Source organism: Carcharodon carcharias, chromosome 14 (assembly GCF_017639515.1).
Source record: "Carcharodon carcharias isolate sCarCar2 chromosome 14, sCarCar2.pri, whole genome shotgun sequence".
Lineage (NCBI taxonomy): Eukaryota > Metazoa > Chordata > Chondrichthyes > Lamniformes > Lamnidae > Carcharodon > Carcharodon carcharias.
This window is the reverse complement of record NC_054480.1, coordinates 127,754,932-127,772,343: the sequence shown is the minus strand read 5'-3', so window position 1 is coordinate 127,772,343 and position 17,412 is coordinate 127,754,932. Positions and strand designations below refer to the sequence as shown.

Genomic DNA, 17,412 nt, shown 5'->3' with positions numbered 1-17,412 from the left:
TTAGTGATAATGACTAGTCATCCAGAGACACAGGCTAATACTCTGGGGACAAGGGTTCAAATCTCACCATAGCAGTAGGTGGAATTTAAATTCAATTAAAATCTGGAATTGAATGCTGGTCTTAGTAATGGTGATCGTGAAAGTATAATCGATTGCTGTAAAAATCCATCTGGTTCACTAATGTTCTTTAGAGAGGGAAATCTACCATCCTTACCTGGTCTGACCTACATGTGACTCCAGAGAAATGTGGTTGACTCTTAGATTCCCTCTGAAATGGCCTAGTAAGCCACTCAGTTCAAAGGCCTTGCTAGTGACATCCACATCCCATCAAAAAAATTAAAAAGTCTTCATTCATCATCAATATCCTCCACTTCATAAGTACAAGTATACAAAACAAGAATGTAAAACAAACACCATGAAGTACAGACAGAAGTGCCACAATGCTGTTTGTCCTGTTTATTTGTCATTCAAATGCTAAAAATCCCTCACAATACAATATACATAATCCATTTCAAGCATGGATTTAAATTCCCCAACAGGGCTTCAGTGGGAATGGACATCTCGAGCAATTTCTTTGAAACTTCTTTCTATTAAAGGCTATAGTCACAGTAAATAGAAGGTCCAGAAGATAACCGACACGTCTGCATCGACTCGTGACTTCAGTCACCTGGAATATAAATTTGCTGACAATGCAAAGTGGAGATAAAAGTTCTTTTGCACAGGGCGACTTTTCTGTTAAAACTGCAGTTATTTCCACGTACACGGCCGCTCTCCCACGTGAAAACGGTTTCTGCTTACAGACAATGTGTGCTTGAGGTTTCTGGGGTGTTTGCATTCATTCTAGAAAAATACCTGTCGGTTGCTCTTTCTTCACTCCTCTTCTTTCCCCCAATCACCAATTTTGGGGAAGGAAGGGGAGGGGAAGAGAGTAGGAATGGGGTCCGAAGAGGAAGATGGGAGTCGCAGCTTTCCGATTATCCTGCAACCCAAACTCTCGCTGTCGCAGTGAAGTTGGGCGCTTTATTTGGTATCAATTTGTTACTATCGTCCAAATGAGGCACAACGATCTCCTGTAGACTACATTTCCTTCAATGTATAAAACAACTGTCGAACATAGTTATGTCCCCCCCCCAACCTGCCACAAAACCAAAAACAAAAAAGTGATGACCCTCGCCTGACCAGATTTAAAAGGCCCAGTTATGGTCCAAATATATTATAGTGTGGGCCCATGTCCACTAGGAACTGCATTAATCGAGAGTGCCCCCAAACTAACACACATGCCAGCAGGCACGAGACTTCACACCAGGTGGGGTTCAGCTTGAATCCTGGTTTCAGAGGTTGGATCCCTTGCGTCTGCATCTCCATTCCTTTCTTTCTGAGGTGGGTTTGGGGTGGGGATGGGGGAGGGTGGAAGAGGAGCAGGAAGGAGAGAGAGCCCCAAGATGGGATGGTGGATAACAAGTTGAAGTTATTAACCCACCCCATCTTGAAGAATACTCCGGTTCTTGAGTTCCCAATCCGAGGTTTTAGGGATTACACCCCGTTAGAGAGCAAAAAGTACAGGGCACATAGTTTATCATTTATAATGCATTACATTAACTTAACACATTGGGTATGGCTCTCCAAAACTTGTAGTATTTGTATCAGCTGATGCAACCAACTTCAATATGTAAACAGTTAGGGGAGCAAGAGGGGAAATGATAAGCGAACCAACACATTCTTAAGGATAGAAGTACGTCTCCTTCTGGCTTAATGAGCAGTGGGCAGTCAGCAGAGCCCAACTCTCCCAAGAAAGCATGCTGGGCAGTGAGAACAAAAGAGGGAGTGAGTCAGGGACAATCAAAAAAAAATACCATCACACGGTCTAACCCAATCTCTGAGTGGATTACAGTTGGGCCATTTTCTGCACCCACTGCAAGTCTACAATCCACCCTGAATCTTGAATGCCATACCGCGTAAAGATCCAATTAAAGATCGCAATAAACTCAAACTTCTACAACAAAAAAAAACTTCAGTTATGTACATTGCAACAGGGAACCCGAGTCTCCAAGAGAACTTCCAATTATCCAGCTCCGCCCAATATGTTACAAAATGGACAAACTTCCCAGTCTCACCACCCCGCAGCAAACCCTCCCACCTCACCACTCCAAACAAAAAAAATACAATATAATGAAAGACACTGGTACAATATATCCAGGAAGGTGTGCGTTTTGTTTTGCAATGAGGGGACAAAATTATTCTGGTAGTCATACACAAGCAGTATAAAGGAGGCAATCTGGAGCAGTGACTAATGTGTGAAGGCCGCATTCCTCTACCCTCTCAGGTCTCATTGTGACCCGGGCAGTCCTCTGGAACCTCATCCAAGTGGTCGCTCTTCATGCATGAATTGGCTGAAGAGGAGGGTTTTCGATCACCGTTATTGTGGTTTGGGGTGTGTGTGTGGGGGGGCCAGGAGGGTCTAGAGGCTGCGTCAAACAGTTGTGATCAATCTTAACCTCCACACACGCGACTGGACTTCCCAATAGGAGTCACTGGATGGCCACCAGCAGCATGAACCTTGGCAGATGTTTCCTAGCTTAGGGAGCATAGAAGCAAAGGGTAGCAATTTCCTGGTGCCCCTATCTGCTGAGATCAAACCGGGATTAAACCTGAAACCTGTTCTATGGTGCTCAGCTCTGCAGTGTATTGGTGCACTTACTAAGTCTCTGCTGTTCCTTATTTGACCCTGGGAACAGTTGGTTGGGTTTTGAAGCTGAATTGTGCATAAACTACCACACGTCCCTGCACGCAGGTTTATAAAATCACGAACGTGCTCATTTTGACTCATTTCCATGAATGAGGGTTGAGCCAGGCTCTGATTATTTGCAAATGCTGGGGTCTCTGAAAATTACACTTTGATCTCTGCAGTGGTCCAAATGCACTCCGCAATATTAATCTAACTTTGGTGGAATTAAATTTCTTATTCCAGCTAACCAATCATATCCAAAAAAACCCCTAAGATTTAAAGCAAAAAAACAGAGACAACCGGCAAAATCTATTTAATGGTTTCCTAATGACTAATCAGATATCAAAAAGGAGGGGGAAAATAAAAAAATTTCCCTAAACGTCAAAAGAAGTTATTCACACTGGAAGGAGAAACAAACAGGGTTAAAACGACAGCTTCAATTCCAGTTTCTCGGAGCTTGGAATGGAGTGCAGAGGTACTTGGCCATACTTGAATGTTATGGGCGTTCTTTATTACGTCTGCCACCCCCACTCCACTTCTTCCTCCCTCGGCTTTGCCGTTGCAACTTCCGCCTTGACAAAATAGCCTTGACCCACCACTGCTAGTCCGTCACTGCCCAAAAGTAAACACATGGCTTAATATTGGTCAGAGCGTTTTGGCATTCAGATAAGGACAACTGACCTAAATGGCCTGGGATCACAAATGCAGCAAGAGCCTCCTGCTCTAGCTGGACTCAGTGCACATGAGTCTTAAGAAGAAAATCTTCACCTCCTCTCACAATGAGTTTGGAACGCAGACCGAGATCCAGGTCCCTTTAAAAATCTAGCATTGGAAACATAGAAACTAGATCTGCTTTGAACACAATAGGGTAACAAGCCCAAGCACTTCAATGTGGAGGTTCCCAAATAGCAGCAGAGCCACAATTGTGGGGGGCGGGGAATGGAGGGTAGAGGAGCATTAAATAAAAATGAAGAGATTAATCACCCTTCTGAAATGTCTTTCGCAAAGTGGAGCAATGTCTGTGCTTATATCATGTCCTTGATCAGAATGGATATTCAGGACAGCCTGCTCACCAGCTAACTTCACATCGAACTCTCAAAAATCTCAAAACCCTTGTTGAAATAACCTCCTCACCCAAAGCAATAGAAAACAACCTGCGTCTCAGGTTACCCATCTATTCCTACAGTGTTAAGTGTGTTGCCTGTAAACCGAGTGATGTTCATTGGTGTGTGTGTGGGGTTTTTGGAGAGTGGCAACCATGAATGGGAGGAAGGAATCACTGGGCCACTTCCACTGGTGGAAAGTGGGCTCTGGGCAGCAAGGAAATTGACATACTGGAAATCCCTAGCCTCATTGCACATTATGTAATATAGGGCATAACCGCCTATTTCTATCCTCAAAAATGAATTCTTATTGTGAAAAAGATGACACCCCCCCATTTAAAACTAAGGTTATGTAGTTAAGTGAGTACAGATGGACAGCAGGTTGGGGGAGTGGGGGTTAGGTGGATGAAATCCTAAAGAAATCACATGGTTTGCTAAAAAGCGATTAAGCAAGCATGCTTAAAGGTGGAAGAGTGGGAGTTACAAAGAATATATTATCCATATCATGGGAGAAGACAGGGTCCTCATAATTTGGACAGCATAGGCTAAGCTACTTGGTGGTCCTTCAACACTGCTCAGTCTGCTTGAAAAATCAAGTCTGTTCCTGAAAACGGAACGCTCCAAAATGTCCAACTATAACCGGCTCAGTAGCCCTCTTCTCAATTTTACCCCTCACGTTGATTGACACAAGGTTGTGTTTGCGGTCATGATGTGTGAGAAAGAAAAAAAACCCCCAAAAAACTATACAGCTATTGTAGAACTTGAGACTTATGGTGGTGTCCTTTACACTATGAAGGTGAGAAACAGAACACAAACACACACAAGCTCGTGCTCACACACACAGACATGCGCTCTCATACACACACGCACGCACACACACACACACACGCTCACACTCACACGAAGAGCAAGTAAAAAAAAAAAATTCTCATTTCCCCATACAGCTTTCATTATAATCTGACAAAATGAATACCCATTTCTAATAGTCACATGTTGTACTTTTTCCTTATACATTGTGTAAGAAGTGTCCAAAGGGCAAAGAAATCCAGAATTCATCTGATAGGGCTACAGGAAAATCGCCGGGTTGCTGGGTTGACGTGGGCTCCACACCTCTGACTGTTGGACTGCATGTTAGCAGTTAGAGGGGTGCAAGGTGATGGCAGCTGTCTCTCAGAGCTATTTCCCTCCCCCCCCCACCCCCACCCCGATTTATTTCCATGTGGTGGCCGATTGGCTGATGGATCGTGAGGGGATCATGTCCAGCAGGTACTCGCGCTGACGATCCACGGCTGAAGTTGTCTTGTGCACCGATAGATTCGGGCTAACGTATGCCATGGTAACCCCTGGAAATGGAGAGAAGCGCCAGAAGTTAGTCACTGCACCAAAAAGACAGCATCCTCACAGAATCCAATGAGCAGATTCCAAATTATTTATGTCTGAATGGAAGTTGGCACATTGGCCTGAGTTTTCTCCTCTCATTCTTATCCCCTAACTAACAGTTTTGACTGTTACAAATTCTTTACCGCTTATGGCTGCCTTTAGTATTCAATCTCCACACTGGCTTGTGCTCAAAGCCTGAGGTATCTGGGTAAAGTTAGGAAGCAGCTGCCTGCACCAATTTGGATCATTTAAACTGAATAACACAGCTATGACACAATAATACTTCCTGCATCATTTCTTGGACCCAACTTATATGGCAGGTGGGTAAGAGAATACCCATGGAAACAAACACTGGGCTACAGATTGGAGGGCCTATAAAGTAACTTTCTGGGAATGCAGACTAAGTGTCATTTTAATCTAAATTGGGTAACACAGGGTGGCTTTGCAAGAAAGGACGCCATTTAGCTGTTCTTGACAACATCCAGCAAGGTTTCACTCTGGGTTTGCACAGCATACAAGCCTTTCTATGGTCTGCAGTACTGCAGTTTCCTGTAACAAGGTTTAAGGTTCAAGCAGGGGATGTACGAAATGTGCAAAGTCTGGCCTCTACAGAACTAGAGGGAAGGAAAATTGTTCGCTTTGTGGAGCCCACAAAACAACACGGCTTGGATACCCATCCTCAATACCATACTTCCATTAAAAACAAATATCACCAAAACGACTATCAAGAACATGCAAGATTGCACCCCAATTATGAGAAACTAAGCTAGTTAAGGAACAAAATCTACATATTTTGATCAAATAGAAAGTCAAAAGGTGAACATGAGACACAGGGAAGGGGAAGACAGAGAAAATTACAGGGATGGCAACAAGGAATACACAAGCTAATGTGACATGGAATTCAACTTAAGCAAGTGGATACATTTCAGAAGAGTGCTGATTTTGTTCAGTTTTGGCAAAGTGTGTCAGTCTGCTCAGTTGACTATGGTCTGCTGTGCATGGCCAAAACTATGATTTCACTGATATCAAAACATTTTCAGCTTTCTTTTTCATGTCAATGTTAACTTCATTTAATTTTGTGTTCCAATCCCTACATACCCACTCCACTCTGTTACCTCCTCCACCCTGAGAATTCTGTGCTTCTCCAATTTCTAGCCTGGTCAACCCTTCACTTCCCTCCCCTAAACATCACTGTCTCGTTCTCCTTTTAAGGCTCTTTTCTTTGATTGAGCTGTTGTGGCAAATTTTGATAACGTTCCTGTGAAGCTCCTTGCAACATTTTACTATGTTAAAAATGCAATAATCAACGTAGGTTGTTATACTGAATACCCTAAAGATCTCATTGAAGTCAGGATAAGCTCAAGTCATTCGCTGTGTATTCAGTTTGACATAAAACAGAAGTTGGTTCGACTGTCAGGGAGGACAGGCACAGGCTGAGAACGAATGCATGGGGCAGACAGCGAGACACAGAACTAATAAATGGAGAGTCTTGTTGATCTACCTGTGTTGGTGATCTGTTTCCTCCAGGTGGTGGTGTTGCCTTTGCTCCCGGCTCTCTCAGTATGCTTACTCTGCCTACTGACTAGAGCCGCATTCTGCAGCTGAGACGATTGGCTAAACGTGTGCAGCACTCCTCGTGGGTTGGCTGTAATCGACTGTGGCCCTCGAGACAGCTGGCCAGAGCTCTGGATAAAATAAATTCATCATAGTTATTTACAAAAATGCAAGATTTAATTATTGTCTATTTACTTGACTCAGATCTGTACTCAAAAGATAATGAACTTCAGGGTTTAAGAGCTTTCACACTCTGAGCACAGAAGGTAGACATTAAGAAACTCACAGGTCAAGTACAAGAAGGGTTAGATGCAAAATAAATCTCTCCCTACTCTGCATTAGTCCTAACCTTTTAAAAGAACACTCCATTCACTCCACCAACTTCACAATTACGCACTTCCAACAATAGCTTATCCAAGTAAAATTCCAATTACTGTCAGTCTTAGTGTTCAGGTAGATTGCATTTTTGAGATATGCAAACAGGGTTTATTTCAGATCAGCTCAAGAGAGGACAGTGTTTTCTGGTATAAGATGACAAAAGAAGTTGCCAACATCAGGTATATTTTAATGCAGCCCGTCACTATATCTTTAGGTCATTTTTTTCGACCACTTAGCTCTACATCACAGCTGTGAGGTGGAACAGCATGGTCACCCAAATCTGAATTATGGAATTGAGAAGGTATTAATCATGTCTATTGGAGTTAAGTGTATACAGGTGGAGGGGATTGATTGGATGGTTACTTGAGCACATAGAGACTCTCAGAGTCTGGGTCATGTGAGGAAGTATATATCTGTAATGTTTTACTTTGTGAATAAATCTATTCCAAGTTAATACTGGCTGATTTCTTCCTTCACCAACTGGCTATTAGGATTATTACAGAAGGGATTCCACAAATATTGAAAACTTCAGTTATTTTGAGCTCAGAAATCTATTCAACATTCCGGTGAAAATTAAATATTACATCACTTTTGATTGGATTTAGCTTCTGTGTAAATTGCATTTTGCAATAAACTTGGATTTCTGCTGCAGCCTGAAATATAATGCATGGCAATTTTCCACCTTGCACAGCAACCAGAGGAGTTGGGTGGGCATCCAGTACATCTTTCCAATGTAGATCTCGAGAAAGGGTCACTTGTTAATTCTGCAGCAAGCTAACACATTCATCTCACCCATGACGTGCTCAAGTTTCAGTCCACATGAAAATGCTCCATCTGCTGTGAGCACAAACAGAATGCTGGGAGAAGTCAGCATTGGAACACTAATAACTAATCAAGGAGACAGCTTTGCAATTTGGTGCTTTCTATTTTAAAGGTTCATTTTGTGAATTATTTGTCTTCCATACCTGTTTCAACGTGTGATGTTGTACTGCAGGGTCCTGCTTGCTCTGTACAGTAGACGATGTCTGTTGCAGTATCCGTTGTTCAATCTCCTGCAAAATGAACAGTGTTTTTTCTACGCCAGTATCTCCTTCATACACATGCATCGAGGAGAAAGGTAAATGCCTGCAGTGGAGGCTTTGGCCACAAGCCTCCCCCTCTCCCCCCGCTGACAACCTAAGCTGTTTACATTGCTGTTGAAGACGACATCTCACTGCTCTGTCTGGAAGAGATAATTGTGATGGGAACCTGGCTATCTATTGGCAAGTTGAATTCTCTTCCCCCTCAAAGTAGACAATAAAAACTTTATCCTCCAAAAACAATAGTCACGCATTTAATACAGGTGGTACATGACAACACGTACATGGAAGATGATTAAAATGTATTGCTTATCTCAATTCTGTGGCTGCAGTACAATGTGTGGTACAGGTCTGTCGCTGTATAACACTGGGACACATTACTGGTGGGGACAGGTCTGTTACTGTATAACACTGGGTTACAGTACTGGTGGGGACAGGTCTGTCACTGTATAACACTGGGGTACAGTCCTGGTGGGGACAGGTCTGTCACTGTATAACACTGGGGTACAGTACTGGTGGGTACAGGTCTGTCACTGTGAACACTGGGGTACAGTACTGGTGGGTAAGTTTGTAGCTTCTCGCCTGCTCACCTGTTCTTGCTGAAGGGCCTTCACAAATGCTGCTTTCAGACGATTGGTATGTTCAGCTTTCAATGCCTTTTTCTGGTTGGATGTCACGCACTGCTCGCACATGATAGTCCCAGTTTTTCCTTGCCTCCAGCGACAGGTGAAATCGGTTTTACATTGAGAACAGGCATATGGCTCTTGGGTCAGTCCCTGTGCTGAACCTTTACCTGAGAAAGCAGGAAAACACATCACAATCGGAACACAAGGTGAACGCACTTGGTTTCCCCACATGCACGCCCCTCTCAACAGTTTTCATCCGTTTGCTTAACATGACAATTGTAGTAAAAACTTGCTCTGCAACAGTTGTGAAACACTGAGAATGTGATCCAGCAAGGACTGTCCCACCCTCCCATCCACACCCGTACCTTGGGCAGTCATGGCTCCGGGGTGGTGGTGGTGGTGGTTGGAGGGGTGGGGTGTGTGTGTGTGTGTGTGTGTGTGTGTGTGTGTGTTAAGCCTATGTACCCTAACTCGCACCAAGTGCTGGACTCACATCATTGAAGTGCCTTGGGATGCTTTACTAAGTTAAAGATGCTATACAAATGCAAGTTGTTGTTGGTGTTGATGGTTCAGCTGAGAAATAAATTACCCACTATGTAACTGAGCTGTACAGACTGGAAAGGAGGACTTGCATTTCTATAGGTTTTTAAATGTAGTTACTGTTGTCATGTAGGTTACCAATTTCCACACAGCAAGCTCCCACAAACAGCAATGTGCTAATGACCAGATAATCTGTTTCTAGGTTGACTGGAAGGCAAATATCAGCCAACAGGCAGGTCAGGATAAACTTAATGGTATCTACAGGATGAACTTGGCTGACTGGATCATGTGGCATTGGTAGAATCCTCAGTCTATCTGGAGTTATCTGATCTGAGGCAGGCTGAAAATGAAGGTGCTGTAGTTGGCCTCAAACACATAGCAAAACTAAGAAAAAAACGAGGAGCAACCCTTTCAGATTTACACCACAATCTCGTAATTCACAGCTGAGTCCATCCATGACTTCACTCTACGTACATCTGCCAATCATGATCAGCAGTTGCAACAATGGGTTGGTCAATTGTCATCCTACCTGAAATCTGCTAATGGTGAAAACTGGATTAAATCTGAGCTGATTTAATGATGGAGAATGCTGATTTAGTATGAGAAAAAAAAAGGCAGGTGAGGAAAAAGAATTACAATGATCTGGAATGCACTGCATGAAAAGGGGGAGGCGGAAGCAAATTCAGTAGTAACTTTCAAAAGGGAATTCGATAAATACTCCAACTGCCCTGATTTTAGAATCCCAGAGGCAAGTTTCTATAGCTCTAACCAATTGGCAAAATATTGTGCACAAGAACTAACACTCTACCTTGGGTTTCTAGAAGATTATGCACCACCTCCTCTAGGCCCACCAGGTAGATAAACTCATTATTGGCAGCACTAGGTAGGAAGTTCAGCTCGGGAGCTGGTGGTTTAGGCGGTGGAATTTCCAGCAGCGTTTTTTCCAGCTGCTTCCGGAGAGCAAGTTTGGCCGCTGCTTGCCGACTGGCTGGTGAGTCATTGGAATTCATGACTGACGACACTGTATTGGTGTTGGCATTTGATTGAGACGAATTCAGCGTTGAGGCTTTCATCGTACTCGATGCCTGTAAAACAAGTAGAGATTAAGCTGCTCGGTAGAAACAGTGTGTGGTAAAAATTGAGACAGAACAGAGCTTTTTCCCACCAAACACCTCAAAATTATCTTTTTTCCTCCCAAAGTCACAAATTCTTACTGAAGCCAAGTTACAAAAGTACTCTTAACCTCTTTGTTACCATGCCCAAATTTTATTTACTTATTCACAGACATGGACAATGTTCTTTGTAAGCTACAAGGGGATGCAGCCATGCTGCAATCCAAAAGGTACCGTGCAGGCTGCTCAAAGCTGCACTCTTAAAATACTGCACGTAAGCTGCAGCACAACATTTTTTAAAGGTACTATGCAATGATGAGAACAGATTGCACTCCACCAAAAAAATTTAGATGGGACACTAGATGTGTGTGTCACTGGTAAGGCGAACATTTATTGTCCATCTCTAATTGCCCTTTAGAAGCCTTGTAAAACTTAAGGCGCGTTATGAAGGTGCTTGACCCAGTAATGAAGGAGGAATGGCCAATATATGTCCAAGTCAGGATGGTGTGAGTTGGAGGGGAACTTTCAGGTGGTGGTGTTCCCATCTACCTACTGCCCTTGTGGGTTAGCAGATAGATGGGAACACCACCACCTGGAAGTTCCCCTCCAAGTCACTCACCATCCTGACTTGGAAATATATCACCGTTCCTTCACTGTCACTGGGTCAAAATCCTGGAACTCCCTCCCTAACAGCACTGTGGGTGTACCTACACCACATGGACTGCAGTGGTTCAAGGCTCACCATCGCCTTCTCAAGGGCAACTAGGGATGAGCAATAAATGCTGGCCCAGCCAGCGAAGCCCTCATCCCAGAAATGAATAAAGAAAATGAGGAAAGCTTACTTTGCTCAAAGGGCTGTGACTCTTTGGAATTCTCTACCCCTGAGGGTTATGGGTATTCCAGCATAAAATAAATTTAAGGTTGGGACAGACATATTTTCAGTCTCACAGGGAACTAAATTATATGGGGAGCGGGTAGGAAAGTGGGGTTGAAGCCCAAGATCAGCCCTGATCGTACTGAATGGTGGAGAAGGTTCAAAGGGCTTGCTCCTGTTCCTTGTCAGACTTCTATATTCTTATGCTTCAATCCCCTTGCAATAAATTCTAACATGCCATTTGCCTTCCTAACTGCTTGCTATACCTGCATGCTAACTTTCTGCATTTCTTGTATGAGACTTGGAGGGGAACTTCCAGGTGGTGGTGTTCCCATCTATCTGCTAATCCCTTATCCTGAGGCTGTGCTCCCGTGTTTTAGATTCCCCAACCAGTGGAAACATTCTCTTAGCATCAACCCAATCAAAACCCTTCAGAATTTTGTAGTTTTCAATGAGATCGCCTTTCATTCTTTTAAACTCCAGAATATAAGCCCAATTTACTTAGCCTCTCATCACAGGATACCCCCTCATCCCAGGGACTAATTTAGTGAACCTTCGCTGTACCGCCTCCAATGGAAGTATATCCTTTCGTAAATGGAGACAGAACTCCAGATGTTGTCTTACCAAAACCCTGTACAGTTGTAGCAAGACTTCTGTATTCTTGTGCTTCAATCCCCTTGCAATAAATTTCAACATGCCATTTGCCTTCCTAACTGCTTACTGCACCTGCATGCTAACTTTCTGCATTTCTTGTATGAGCACACCCAAATCTGTTTGAACATTAACACTTACAAGTGACACTTTTAAATAAAATTTGCTTTTCTATTCTTACAACCAAAGTGAATAACTTCACACTTCCCTACATTATACTCCAACTGCCATCTTGTTGACCACTCATTTAATCTGTCTAAATCGCTTTGCAGCTTTTTTGTCCTCCCCACAGCTTACCTTTCCACATGGCTTAGTATCATCAGCAAACTTTGACACATTACCCTCTGTCTCTTCATCTCAGTATTAATTGAATTAAATAGCTGAGGTCCCTACACTGATCCTTGCAACATTCTCGTATTCACTGCCCATCAACTTGAAAATAAACAATTTATGCCCACTCTCTGCTTTCTATTTGTTAACCAATCATAGATCCATGCTAGTATATTACCTCCAATTCCATTAGATCTTGCCAGTCTGCAGTCAGTATATTATTAAAAATGATGCATATTATAAGTTCACAATACCTGAACCTCTGACTGTGGGGTACATAAGCAGGTTTCAATAATCTCAACCTATTTCCCAGTGAACTGCAGACTGCACCATAAAATCACCTACTGTCAAGAAACAACTACAATTGGTCAATTACAGCAGCTTTAAAAATTTTGCTGAGTATGTCCTTGGTGGCTTAGTGGCCAAAGGCAACCCTGGAACCACTAGAACCAGCTGGAGCTACCGCCTGACCTCAGGTATTTGACCTCAACCAGGGCAGATCTAATGGACACTCTTTCCTTGAACTGGACTGAAGGTTTCAGGGTGTGGTTGGAAGCCGGGTTCCACCATGTTTCCAATCTGAAGCACATCAGGAAAGAACAAGATTGGATTTAGCTGTGATTCCTTCCACAGCAGACATCTCCCATTCACAGAAGAGGTGGGAGAGATACTAGTGTAAGAACCTCAAATGTCACTTTGATGCAACATACGTCGCTCTTCTAAAGTTTGGGGAGAGGCAGAAGGGCTGGGTAAACTGTCAAGGGAAATGGAGAAAGGGCAGGTAAATGGCGTTAACATAGAGACCAGCTATAATCTAACAGTGTTTCTCAAACTAGGTCTCTTGGAGACTTTCCAGCGGGTCCACGAAACAGGGCTGGGCCTTACAGTTGGGCAACCATTCAGGGTGCTGTGGTCAAGAGAGAGTGAATGAGTGGTGGCCATATGCTTGTTCTGATCCTCTTTTTTTATTCATTCACAGGATGTGGGCTTCGCTGGCTGGGCCAGCATTTATTACCCATGTCTAGTTGCCCTTGAGAAGGTGGTAGTGAGCTGCCTTCTTGAACTGCTGCAGTCCATGTGGTGTAGGGTCACCTGCTGTGCTGTTAGGGAGGGAGTTCCAGGATTTTGACCCAGCAAAAGGAATGGCAATATATTTGCAAGTCAGGATGGTGACTGACTTAGAAAGGAACTTCCAGGTGGTGGTGTTCCTATCTATCTGCTGCCTTTGTCCTTCTAGATGGTAGTGTTCATGGGTTTGGAAGGTGCTGTCTAAGGAGCCTTGGTGAATTCCTGCAGTGCATATTGTAAATGGTACACACTGTTGCTACTGTGCATCAGTGGTGGAGAGAGTGAATGTTTGTGGATGTGGTGCCAATCAAGTGGGCTGCTTTGACCTGAACGGTGTCAAGCTTCTTGAGTGTTGTGGGAGCTGCACTCATCCAGGCAAGTGGGAAGCGTTCCATCGAACTCCTGACTTGTGCCTTGTAGATGGTGGACAGGCTTTGGGGAGTCAGGAAGTGAGTTACTCAGCACAGGATTCCTAGCCTGTGACCTGTTCTTGTAGCCACAGTATTTGTATGACTAGTCCAGTTCAGTTTCTGGTCAATGGTAACCCACCAGGAAGTTGATAGTGGGAGATTCATTGATAGTAATGCCACTGAACATCAAGGGGCGATGGTTAGATTCTCTTTTTGGGGATGGTCATTGCCTGACACTTGTGTGGCACTAATGTTAATTGCCACTTGTCAGCCTAAGCCTGGGTATTGTACAGGTCTTGCTGCATTTGGATATGGGCTGCTTCAGTATCTGAGGAGTCGCGAATGGTGAATATTGTGCGATCAGCGAACATTGTCCTGTGCTCCTGCTCTCCCCTAGTGGTCTGCTATCCCTGCTCCGAGTGCTTCTTGCAGGCTCCTGCCAAGGATTGGCAGGCTCTGCTGTGAGAAACAGGCACACGCATCTTAATGATACCTATCAGAAAATACTGTTTTCTTAAAAGGCATTATTGAAACAATTTTTTACATGCAACATTTTCACACAAGTATTATATGGTATTATAATTTAGGTGGGGAGGTTCTGTGATTAATGCATTTAAAAAAAGGACCTTCAACCAAAAAACAGTTTGGGGACCACTTATCTAACTGAATTACTGTACAAGTTCAAGTGGATGAATGGCCAACTCATGTCCTTATGGGGGAAGGAGCTTTACTATGCAGTTCACCTTTGATGCACCTAACCCGGCAACATTTGAGTTAACAGTGGGTGAAAGAAATTTGATAATGTTCCATTTCCTGATAGTAATGCTGTTGAGCACAAAACCCCCACATTCCAGAGTATCCACAGCAGGTTAAATAATCAACACCAAGTCTGATCACACCGTGTTGAAATCAAGATATGAGTTCCATCACCAACCTTCATTCATTCTTTCACACAATCTCAAAGTTGTGGAACCCCTTAACGCTCTCACAGTCCTCTCTTCCTTCCTTTCCTCTTATAACCTTCAGAAGTTTCAAAATCCAGACTCAGTGTCACCTTCTCTCATTTCTCATCGTCCTTGACACTAAACTTCAGCCTGAGATTTACCAAGTTGAGGTATATCCCCTGTCAGCAGCTTACCTGTGGAATGTTGACGAGCAGGCTGGTGTTGGGGACATTGGCCACACGGATTAGTCCCTGCTGAAGAATCCTTTGGCCCTGAATCTGCACCGAGCTGGGCACCGATGCCCGGGGCGCCAGTAGCAGGGGTGGTGGGGCAGTGCTGGCATGTGGCCTGATGGCATGGATTTGCTGGGGAGAAACAGACATTGGCTAACAGAATGGGACAGTGATGGATGAAATGGTGTGACCAGGATGGCGGAAAATGAAAGCAAGGCAGAAAAGAAAAGGAAGAGGTTATTCAGTGTTCCTACCAAGTACATCACACTACAGTGCAGTCGCACAGACATAAGCAACCAGCTCATATCTGGAATAGCAAGTTGCATTAAGAGGAAAAGTGTGCAAAAACAAGTTAAAAAGTTGAGGGTGGGGAGAAGGGTGATTTAAATCTATGGAGGATAAGGCAAAGAGAGAGAAAAGAGGGCAAAATGTATTTGCAGCACATACTTTCCTGCTGCCCACATGAATACAAAAAGTATTTAAAACCTTACATGTGTAAGCACATTTGTCAACATTTATAAACTTCCACAGCGACATATATAATAACCACCAAGTGCGCATGGTTATTGCACTAACTACGCAGTGGCTGTGATATAGTAACTTAGAGCAAAACCACAGCAGTGCTCAGGGTGTGCAAGATCATCTCATAAATCACAAGCACACAGTTTAAGGGATCAACCTCACATCACAACACATGTGGCACTATTCAACCTGTTAAGTGATTTACACAATTGGATTGTGGTAAAATTTTCAGCTTAAACACTACCTGTTAAGTGATTTACATAATTGGATTGTGGTAAGATTTTCATCTTAAACACTACACAAAGTCACTAAGGTGATAAAATGGCACTTTGTAAGCATGCATCAAATTACAATTCAGTTGTGAAGGGGGAGAAGGGGGGTGGGGGAATGATATTGATATCTTTTTCAGCATCACTGTTGCTGCTGACAGTCTGTAGGACAAAGGACATAATTTTCGCATTCCAAAACTGTCGCTTTGAAGTGCTATTTTATAGCAAGAAGATTAAACAACGTAGATGTTAAATTAAACTTTACTACAGACACAAGGAAATGAAGGCTTCACTGAAGAAACACTAATACAGGTTTGATGGCTAGGTGGGCTCCCTCTATATTGAAATCAACATTTTTAAAAAGGTTTTTTCCTTGGGATTGAGTAACACAAACAAGGCAGCATTTCACACTTGTCCTATGTTGCCAATAGGCATGGAGACAACTATATATTCTCTCACAGGCATGAGTGAGTCAGCTGGGATTTCAGTAACAATCTGGCAGTTTTAATATTAACTGACCAAGCTACTCAGGGATCCAAGTAAAGCCTTCCTCAAATAAGGAGGTCACACCATCACAAATCATCAAAAAAATTGCAGCTAAATTTATTTGGCCCTCATCAACATGTATGCAAAACGAATGGGGCTGATTCCCTCAAGTACAGTTACTAATTAATTCGTTGTTAAGTGAAGCACCTAAAAATATTCAAGGGTTGTTGCAAGCTGCTATGAAGATAGCAAATTGGCTTCTGTTTCAAATATTTTTTATACTTAAGATGGGGCTACTTGGAGAAGTTTCTGGGTCAAGTTGTACGAGGGAGATGAATGATCACAACTGAATTGCCATGATCACCGATGTCATTCTCCCCAAATTAATTACCAGATCCATTTCTGTATTGAACTCCATGCAAAATAAAGGAAAGCCATGTATTTTTAGTGGCTATTTCACCATTCCACTAACCCAGGAAACACTGATTCTCCTAGCCAGTTGCTTACCTGTGCGCCTCTCACTAATGGTGGCATCGCTATCTGAGAGTTCTGCTGGGATCCAGGTTTTGAGGTTCCCTGTTGACCACCACGAACCAATGGTGGTGGTATTACTGTACCCACTGTGCGGGCAGTGGTTACCTGCAAGACAGGTGTGCATGTTTAGGAATAGTTTTTATTAAAAACATTGACACTTCTCTCTCCCTCAAATTTCTATGCCAATTTGCCCTCTTACCAAAGCCTAGTCGGATTTAACTTTATTGGGCATTGTTCAACCTCTGCTCCTTGCCCAAGTGGCCATTATTCATGTGTCAGTCTTGACAGCAAATGCCAGCACGTGTTCGTCAAATCCAGACACAATCATGTCCCAACCTAAAGACTGATTTAGGTGATGCTATAATAGACAACAAGCAAAAAACAGAAAATGCTGGAATTACTCAGCAGGTCAGGCAGCATTTGTGGAGAGAGAAAAACATAGTTAATCTTTCAGGCTGATGACCTTTCTTATTGTTAAATGAGTATTTAGTACTCATTTTCAAAGAGGAGGAAGAGGACAAAATTCCAGTGCATAAATGAGAAAATGATGTGACTTTAAACAGACAAATCTCCAAGACCTAATGCTTCCCACTT

The 17,412-nt window shown here is 43.2% G+C and overlaps 1 protein-coding gene across 10 annotated transcripts in view; it reads right to left on the bottom strand.

The window, feature by feature from the left end:
- Window positions 1-441: 441 nt before the first annotated feature.
- gatad2ab (GATA zinc finger domain containing 2Ab) overlaps window positions 442-17,412 on the bottom strand; it is a 125,807-nt gene continuing 108,836 nt past the window's right edge. For 7 of the 10 annotated variants that reach the window (XM_041204343.1, XM_041204348.1, XM_041204340.1 and 4 more), the window contains 7 exons: window positions 16,792-16,923; window positions 14,969-15,160; window positions 10,194-10,470; window positions 8,810-9,012; window positions 8,106-8,192; window positions 6,710-6,893; window positions 442-5,171 (listed from right to left, as the gene is read on the bottom strand). In XM_041204343.1, coding sequence (XP_041060277.1) covers window positions 5,038-5,171; window positions 6,710-6,893; window positions 8,106-8,192; window positions 8,810-9,012; window positions 10,194-10,470; window positions 14,969-15,160; window positions 16,792-16,923 — 1,209 coding nt within the window. In that variant the 3' untranslated portion in view covers window positions 442-5,037. The remainder of the gene's footprint in view (window positions 5,172-6,709; window positions 6,894-8,105; window positions 8,193-8,809; window positions 9,013-10,193; window positions 10,471-14,968; window positions 15,161-16,791; window positions 16,924-17,412) is intronic. The other 3 variants (XM_041204341.1, XM_041204346.1, XM_041204350.1) reach the window with 2 other exon arrangements.